The 9,603-nt window shown below is 38.2% G+C and overlaps 1 protein-coding gene across 1 annotated transcript in view; it reads right to left on the bottom strand.

The window, feature by feature from the left end:
- Positions 1 to 4,089: 4,089 nt before the first annotated feature.
- The window catches only part of LOC119410899 (extracellular calcium-sensing receptor-like), a 6,790-nt gene continuing 1,276 nt past the window's right edge, over positions 4,090 to 9,603 (bottom strand). The window contains exons 2-7 of the mRNA XM_037677823.1: positions 7,420 to 7,591; positions 7,046 to 7,334; positions 6,003 to 6,809; positions 5,690 to 5,917; positions 5,136 to 5,259; positions 4,090 to 5,003 (exon numbers count right to left, since the gene is read on the bottom strand). Coding sequence (XP_037533751.1) covers positions 4,090 to 5,003; positions 5,136 to 5,259; positions 5,690 to 5,917; positions 6,003 to 6,809; positions 7,046 to 7,334; positions 7,420 to 7,591 — 2,534 coding nt within the window. The remainder of the gene's footprint in view (positions 5,004 to 5,135; positions 5,260 to 5,689; positions 5,918 to 6,002; positions 6,810 to 7,045; positions 7,335 to 7,419; positions 7,592 to 9,603) is intronic.

The raw sequence follows: 9,603 nt of genomic DNA, 5'->3' as shown, positions 1-9,603 counted from the left end.
TCTAATTTTAGAGATATTATGCAGGTGGAAGAAGGTGGTTCTGGGGACGTTTTTAATGTGGGGGTTAAAAGCCATGTCTTTTTTTTTAATGTTATTATTTTTATGTCACAATGCCGGTCAGGACAAGGGAAAAAAAATGCCATGTCTTGATCAAAAACAACAACAAGATTTTCAACATTAGAACAGGAGGCCAAATTAAGGCCATCCAAGGAGGGCGAAAGACAGCAAAATGTATTCCTAAGATGAATTTTGAACAAGTTTGACATGACTGTCAACGAGGAAGTGGGTCGACACAAGAGGAGGGGGCGTGCCAAAGACACCATCTTAGCACCAACATAACTGGTTTGTTCCATTTTGGAGTAAGCTGTTGGGGGAAGAATCAGTTTTGTGTTGTGCGCTTCCTTGATAGATGAAGCCTTCCAGATCGAAGGTGAAACGTTTCAGCTCAAAAAAAATAAAATGTCCAGATGGCCTGACTGAAAAATGTTGGATTGTATACCTGGATTATTGAGCATGGACTTTATTGTGATCAATTGTATCAAATGCATCACTGAGGTCTAATAGGACCAGTGTAGACTCAAGTCCATTGTCAGAGGCCATGATGATACCATTAGTAACCTTCACCAGTGCTGTTTCTGTGCTGAGCTCTAAACCCTGACTGAAACTCCTGAAACAGATAATTTATTTGTAGATGTTCACGCAACTGACCAGTAAATATTTTCTCTAGAATTTTTTAGATGGAAGTTAGATTAGTTATAGGCCTATAATAGGCTAGGATTCCTGCATTGAGATTATGTTTCTTAAGTAAAGGTTTAATCATAGCAATCTTAAATCACTATATAGTATGTAACCATTCATTAGAGATAAATTACGCAGATCCAAAATGTGAATATTAATTAAGGGAAATACCTCTTTATATAGTCTGGTTGGGATGGATCTAGCAGGCATGTGGATATTTTAGATGAAGCTATTATTTTTGACAGTTCAGAGAGCTCAACGGGACAAAAACATTCCAAACATAAATCCGGTTCTAGTGACATTTTTAAAGTTGCCTCATCAGACAGGTAACCAAAGGTGATAGTAGGAAGGATAGTTTGAATTTTCTCCCTAATTTAAATAACTCTATTTATAAAGAATCTCATGAAATCACCATTGCTTATAGTTGTAGGGATAAATGTTCAACAGAGATAGGATTTTTTCATTAAACTAGCTATGAAAAGGAAACTGGGGTTATTTTTATTCTCATCAGTTAAAGCTCCATCCATCTATCCATTATCTTTTACCCGCTTCTTCCATTTTTGGTCACGGGAGTCGCCGGTGCCCATGTCCAGCAATCACTGTGCGAGGGGCGGGGTACACCCTGGACCGGTCGCAAGTCCATCACAGGGCCACATAGAGACAAACAACTATTCACTCTCTAACTCACACCTAGGGGCAATTTAGAGTTACCAATCAGCCTAACATGCATGTTTTTGGTCTGTGGGAGAAAACCGGAGTACCTGGAGAATACTCACGCATGCACAGAGAGAACATGCAAACTCCACCCAGAAAGGCCCCCGGACCGGGATTTGAACCTGCGACCTGCTCGCTGAGAGGCAGCGGCTCTATCCGTTGCGCCACCGTGCTGCACAATTAAAGATAAATATTATAAAGTTCTAGCTTTACAAAGAGCTTTTTTATAAGTTAGCAAGCTATTTCTCCAAGATAAATAAAAATCTGCTATGTTAATGAAGCGCCATTTTCTTTCCAGCTTTCTAGATGCCTATTTTGAAAGTACGTAACTCAGAATTGAACCATGGAGCCAGTCCCCTCTGATTAATTACTTTATTTTTCAGTGGAGCAGTTTAATCGAGGGAAGTTTGCAAATAAGTTGTAAATTTATCAACCAGATGATCTAAGTCACTACTCTCTGATGCATTACTCTGCAAGACAGAGGAATACAATGATGGAAGACATTGTTTAAATTTGGTTACAGCGTTTTCTGATAAACACCTGCTAAGATGAAATTTACTCTCAGTGACTGTGTAGTCATTTAATGTAAACTAATGTAAAGTTTATTAAAAAATGATCAAACAGAACAGGATTTTGAAGATGTATTTCTAAGTCCTTAATCTCTGTGCCATAAGTCAGAACCAGATAAAGAGTGTGATGATGAGAATGAGTGGATGTGTGGACATTTTGGGTAAAACCAATTGACTTTATTCAAGTTTGAAAGGCTATGCTTGAACTATCACTTTCGACATCTACATGAATATTGAAATCTCCCATTATTATGATTTTATCAGTATGTAGTAGTAAGTCAGTTAAGAATTGTGAGAATTCAGACAAAAACTGAGCATAGGAGCGATATATAACAACTAGTAAGAGTGGCCATTCCATTGTCCATTTAGGATGGGATAGACAGAGACAGCGACTCAAAAGTATTATAACTACAAATTGGTTTAGTATTAATCAATAGTCCCGACTGAAAAATAGAAGCTACTCCTCTGCCTCGGCCAGTAATCCACATTTAATGATTTTATTCCTTTGTTCTGGTAAAGTAACTGTGTTTATTTTAATAAGATTTTTATGATTCATATATTTTGAAATGATTTGTGGTTTATTTAATTTTAGTTGTGGGTGAGTTGGCACTGTCTTACTGGTGTTTTGGGTGGGTAAAAAAGGAGAAGCAGCAGAGAGGTGTGGAGGACTACAACTCTGCTTCCTGGACTGATTTATAGACTAGACTGTTGGTTGTCAATAATTTGGATATCTAACAGAATCAGCAAAGTTTTTATGGATAGGAGTTACTCAATTCAAAATTGAATGGGAGCAAACTCTCTGCATCAGACCAAGTTTTCCCCAAAATTCACTCCATTGTTTTCAGAATACCACATGGACACCCAGCGGTTAAATGCCATCATATGACTAAATATGTTATCACAGGTCAGGTTGGGGAGGGGGCCGGAGAAAATTACAGAGTCCGACATAGGTTTTGCAAAGTTACACACCAAAACAACATACATTTTTGTGACCTCTGATTTGCATAATCAAGTTTCATTCCCTCCGATGTAAATAACAATTTTACTGTATTTAGCCTTAGCTTTTGCCAGTAGTTTCAGGTAGGATTCAATGTCAACTGCTCTGGCCCCTAGAATGTATATGATTGTAGTCTGAGTCGCAAGTGCCACTTTTCGGACTATGGAGCTGCCAATAACGAGAGTCTGCTCCTCAACAGGTGTCTCACTAAGCATGGAATATCGATTTGAAACTTGAGCAGGTGGGTGGCTAACCGGGGGGGTTAGTTTTAGCATTATGCTTCCTTTGTACTGTCACCCAGCCAGCCTGCGGTTCTGAACTGCTAAGGGGAGGAAACTGATTTGAAATGTGATTTGAAACGTGAACATGAACAAGTTGATGGTGAATCGGGGGCTTAGTTTTAGCATTAAGCTTACTTTGTCTCGAGACCCAGTTACACTGATAAAAAAAAACTGAAATCTTGAAAGATAAATGACCATGGTGGAATTGGTTTTAGGTTGGGTGATCAAGCGATGTGAATCTAATGCAGGCAGTCACTCAGCAATGGTACGATCTCAGCTTTAGGTGCACTGAATTAGCCAGCTAGTTAGCTCAAGCACCTCGATGCAGCACCTTGAGTCTGTCTCCGTCTGATTTCAGCTTTGTGTGAGTTGAATCCAAATCCAACAGATTAGCTTACTTTTAGGTCATATTTATGCAGAACTATAGGAAATTCTAAATGCTTCACAAACATTCAAGCACCAATACTAGAATCTAACAATGATCTGGTTACAACCAACACATACACATGTAAATAACAGCAAATGATGTATGAATTTTTCAATATATATTTAAAAATGCAAGACAAAGTCTAAAAGCTGTGTATGGGGAATTAAAACATTGCAAGTTTTGGTGGCTAGTTCAGCTACTTTGAGCAATAATAACTGGAAGTAACAATCTTCCATATTATCTCATCAGTCATTTACACTTATCTATAAACCTTTTCCCACATGTCTTCAAGTTGCTCCTCTTTATTTAGGGTTATGAGCATTTGCTTTTGAACAGCTCTCTTTAAGGTCCTGCCTAAGCAACTCAATGAATATGTGATCTGGAATTTCTCCTCATCATGTGCTTTTTTGTATTCTTTTCTGGTTTCAATAGAAGAATATAACATTTTGGAGCAAAAATACTTAAAAGCAGCCCAAAACTTGAGGCCAATATAGCAAATATCTCTACAGCTACAGTAAACTTTCCAGGAGAGCTAACATATGCAGGGATAAATGTGACCCACACTGCACTGAAGATCAACATACTGAAGGTGATGAACTTGGCTTCATTAAAATTATCGGGAAGCTTTCGAGCCAGAAATGCAAGGATTAAGCAAAGCACAGCTAACAGGCCTATGTAACCAAGTACAACCCAGAAGGCTACTGGTGAACCTACGTCACACTCCAAAATAACAATTTCAGTGGTATGAGATGTATTTCTGTGTGGAAAAGGTGGAGCGAAAGCTAACCATAGCACACACACTAACACCTGAATTAAAGTACAGCTAAGAACATTTGTCCTCTGAAAAGGAGCAGAACACTGTGGAAGTGTGTTTGCTGGTTGACTAGCCTTAAAGGCAACCACCACTGTAATAGTTTTAGTTAAAATACATGATATGCACAACGCAAACGTTATGCCAAAAGCTGTATGACGCAGCATGCAGGACCACTCAGTGGGCTGTCCAATGAAAGTCAGAGAACACAGGAAACATAGAGCCAAGGAGAAAAGTAGCAGGAAACTCAGCTCAGAGTTACTGGCTTTGACAAGAGGAGTGTGACGAAATCGAATAAACACAAAAAGGACCACCAATGACAAAGTTGCTCCCAACAGTGAGAAAGCCGTGAGAAGAGCTCCCATAGTCTCTCCATATGTTAGAAACTCGATCACCTTCGGAACACACTTGCTGCAATCGTGATTTGACCAGAAGTCTGGTGGACATCGTGAACACTCTGCAGAATCTGATGGGAAAACAAGAAACATTGAAATGTGGTCATGGTGTAATTGGAAACATTTGATGATTTAATTCATAATTCTTTAGATAGTATTTGTACAAAAAAAGGGAGTGTATTGGAGGAATATGCTTTACTCACTGCTGGAGTTGCTGATCTCTCCAGCAGCACAGGCGACACAAGAGAAGCAACATAAAGGTTTGTTTTTAATCATCGCCTGTCGGAAACCTGGAAGACAACTTTCACTGCAGACAGACACAGGCCTCTGTAACAAAACGGAAATTAAACTATTTTGTTACTATTATAGTAAATATCATTTTTTTAATTGTTTTTTTTAATATGTGGTTTATCAAACTTCTGCTTTTAGCATTAGCTTTACATTTTTATTTATTTCAGAAAAAAATACATATCTTAAGATTGTATACTTTATTTAGAATTAAACAACGACAACAAGGAAGGATTAGAAGACATATTTATGATTTAGTCTAAATAAGGATGTGTAAACCCACTTTTGACTTTTGATGTTTTATGCAGAGTATTTTCACACCCTTTTATGCCCATGTTGGTTTAGACCAAGCCTTAAATTCACAACATTTTTTTTTCCATACACTTAGCTCAAACAATTTCGGTTTTATTTATTCATTACATTGTATCAACCACCATAGATGACATTTTACACATAATGTGCTTGTTACCTCCCAGGACTCTCCAGCCCATGTTATATTTATTCCATTCATAGTAAATAGTTTTCCATTTGGCAGTGAAGCATCATAGCTCCCCACAGTCATGAACACAATTTCTCTTGCCATATTTTTCTGCCAGTTCACAAGCTCATATGTTGCTACAGGGTCTCCATTTTTATCAAAATACACTCTCTCCCCTGACTGAAGAGAGAAATTTACTTCTTGAAGATGTTTCATCACCTTGTCAATACAGAGTAACAAAGCATTTCTTTAAAACAGGCTTTATTAAATAGTGTGCTGTACAGTATATTTTGTAAGGCCTTACCTCGCTTGGCTCTAAATTATTCATTAAAATACAAGAGTGAATATCTACTCCACCACTTTGTCCACATGTAAACACTTTATGCATGGCATGAGCAACAGCATAAACAGCTTTGTATACGTTGTTGGATATTCTGAGCTCTGACACATCTGTGAAATCATTGTTAACATCCTGAAGTTTCTCAAAGCCAGAACACTGTTTTGAGCTGTGTGGATTAGCCTGAAAACTGCAGCCAAATGTTGTTTCCCAGAATTCTCTCAGCAGATTGTTCTGAGGATCCTGACTTGGATGAACCTGCAAAAGAAACTCTTGCAGACCTTTGATTTTAGCCTTTCTTATGGCAAAACCCAGTGACCCTGTTAGTATACTGGAAAATCTCCTGTTAGCGAAATGACTTGATGTAATCCAAGATTCACTGCCCACCCACTGCAACCCAGTCAAGTTCTGTCTCAGAGACTCCTCAAGCAGAACATCCATCTCACCTTGTGCAAGGAAAGCAACTAAAACTCTTGCTGTGCCTCTCTGAATCACTCTGACAGTTCTCTCAACCTGCTCTGCAGAACCCGTCCTTGAGATGGCCTCAGAGTATTCAACACAAACCCCTTCCTGATGTGCAGCAGTGATAAATGTTGCCATCCCATTGTTACCATAGTCATTGTCACTTCTGACTGCACCAACCCAGGTCCATCCAAAGTGTTTGACCAGTTTAGCCAGTGCTCTGCTTTGGTAGTAGTCACTAGGAATGGTTCTGAAGAAGGAGGGATACTCATTTCTGTTACTGAGACATGCACATGTAGCAAAGTGGCTGATCTTTCAGAAAGAGAAGGATAAGAAAGAATACATAACAAACATCAATACATAATAGACATTTTTAGTGCCAAAACATACTGCTTTTAACTAAATTTGTCACCTCTTTGTAAATTTTGAAGATCAAACTTTCAGCATTTATTTAATAACAATACAGCTGAGGCTGTTTGAGCAATTTCTTTACAGTGTCAGAGCAATAGTTAAAAATAATTCATTAGCTTAACATATATAAGTTTTACCACTGGAATTTGGAAACTCCCTGAAATCTGTAGTATTGCGATTGTTGAGGAAGACTCAGAGGTTCCAATGATGACATGAACAGACATCTGACTTTGGCAGGTATTAATCAAGTCCTTCCCTTGTCCATTTATTAAATGCATCACTGCATGTGTTGAAGGAAGTGTTAAACCACAGCTGTCAAAAATTTTATAACCAATTTTGATATTAGGCAGTAAAGAACTGCTATTATTTATCTCCTCAATAGCAAACATCATTGTTTGAGCAAATTGAAATTCTCTCAAATTTATTCTGAAATGGAGAAAAGATGATGAAATTTTATACCTTTATTCATTGTTAGAAACATAATGACACTGAAATCAAGTATATTCTGTACCTTGAGCATATTAGAGGGTCTGGTGGTTCAGTCATGGAGAGTGAAGGCTTTGAGATTTGGCTATAGATGGAAAAAGCTCCTCCAATAGAGATATCTCCTTTCCTAAACAGCAGAGGAAACTCTGGCCTCCCCAGCATCCGACAGAAGACTGTGCCATTGTCTGCTCCGACAGCTCCCAATATAATAAAAAAAAATGAAATTCCACATATGTAGTCATGCATATTTATTAAAAAAAAGTGTGTAGACGTATCCACAATCTTGAACAAATACATTTTGTATCACAGATTAAATGCTGATATTTTATACTTGCACATATGATGATGATTGCGTTTGTCTAATTAAGTCCCAATGTGACAACAATGATGTCAGGCTGCTTTGTCATTACAATTATTATTGTGAATTCATTTTTGCCCCCCTTCACAGAGCAACGAGGGGTAATGGAAATACCCTCCATCCATTTGTTCATCCATGCATGTTGTGAGCATGATAAGGTATCAACTTCCATTTAGGTGCGTGGTTACATTTTAGGTTAAAGAAAGGTTCCTTCAAAAAATTGAGTTACCATGTCAAAATCCAAGATGACAACCACCGTAAATGTCCATCCCAATGTGAGTTGGGTAACTTGAAAAATAAGCAAAGTACCAACTTGTATTTTGGTATGCTTCATCTAGGTGTAAAAAAATATCACTTATCAAAAATCAGGTTGACAAGCCAAAATCAAAAATGGCCACCACTATGTATAAAGCAGTCCCTCATCACTTGAGGAAACTATACTTTTTCGTTCTTATACTATTTACAACTATAGTTTCCTCAAATTATTAGGTAAAAAAACAATCAAACAAAAAAAAAATCATGCCGACTTCCAATTTTGTGTGTGGCTGCATCTAGGCATAAGAAAGGTCAGTATCAAAATGTGTGCTTCCACTTCAAAATCAAAGATGGCCACTGCCATGTTTATACATGCAAAGCGACTACCCATTAATTGAAGAATCTATGCTTTCTAGTTAATATACTGTTTACAATTATATTTTTCTCATATGATTGTGGTAGTTGAAGATTAGCCATATGGCTCAGAAATTGAGCCTGGTGGTGGATTATGCAGGATCTGTCACCTTGACACAAGAACAGAGGTAATGAGAAGTTGTGATGGGAGGTCAGATGATTGGGGGGGTGCCTGAGAGAGATTTGATGGTTTTCCAGAATCTGTTAGGGTCATTTAGATTTTTAGAGGTCTGAGACAAGAAATAGTTGCGTTTTGCAGCTTTGATGGCAGTTGTGCATTTATTCCTCATCTGCCAAAAACTCAACCAATCAGTGTCTGAGTCAGATTTTCTTGCTGCAACCCAAAGATGATCTCTCCTGCGCAGGAGGTCAGCTAGCTCTGGAGTAAACCAGGGGCTGTCTCATCCCTTTATTATGAACTGACGCAAAGGAGCATGTTTGTTCATAAAATAGATAAAACTATTATGAAAATAGTTCCAAGCGGTGTTCACAACGTCAGTTAGTAGAACACGATGCCAGTCAAAGTGGGATAAATCTCAAAGGAATGACTGTTCGCAAAAACATTTCAAATCCCTTTTTTGAATTAATCTGGGCTTAGAAGGTGGAAGTTTAATACTTTGTATCTCTGAGAGTCGCTGTCACACAATGATCACTCAAAATATTGGCGAATACACCTGTACCAGGGAATTTGTGTGGCATATTAGTTAGAAACAGGTCTAAGATGGAAGATTTTTCAGGCCGTTTTTTGTTTGGTTTAGTGGGAGAGTCGTTCAGTTGGGTTAGATTGAGTGACAGGCAACATTCCTTGAATTTATCACAAAGGGGGGGTAGACTTATCCCAGTCAATGTTGAAATCTTCTGCAAAAAAATCTCTTTGAATTTTAAATTTCCAAGGAATTCCATCAGGGAGGACAGAGCCTCATGTGTTGCTGAGGGGGGAAGATAACAACCCACTACAGATACGATCTGGCCTCCATTCAAAGTGATGTTTACAGCTAAGGCATCAATTTGGTTTGGAATTGTTTTTGCAGACACAAGACTCGAAACCAGAGAATCTCAGATGTAAATTGCGTCTTCACCCCCCACCCCACCCTTTTTTTTTGATGATCACAGTGGTAGATGTTAAATCCATTTATAACCAGGTCATTATTCAGTACAGATTTGTTGAGCCAGGTTTCAGAG

Source organism: Nematolebias whitei, chromosome 6 (assembly GCF_014905685.2).
Source record: "Nematolebias whitei isolate Nwh7 chromosome 6, NemWhi1, whole genome shotgun sequence".
Lineage (NCBI taxonomy): Eukaryota > Metazoa > Chordata > Actinopteri > Cyprinodontiformes > Rivulidae > Nematolebias > Nematolebias whitei.
The sequence above is the reverse complement of the archived record's forward strand: the minus strand, read 5'-3'. Positions and strand labels throughout refer to the sequence as shown.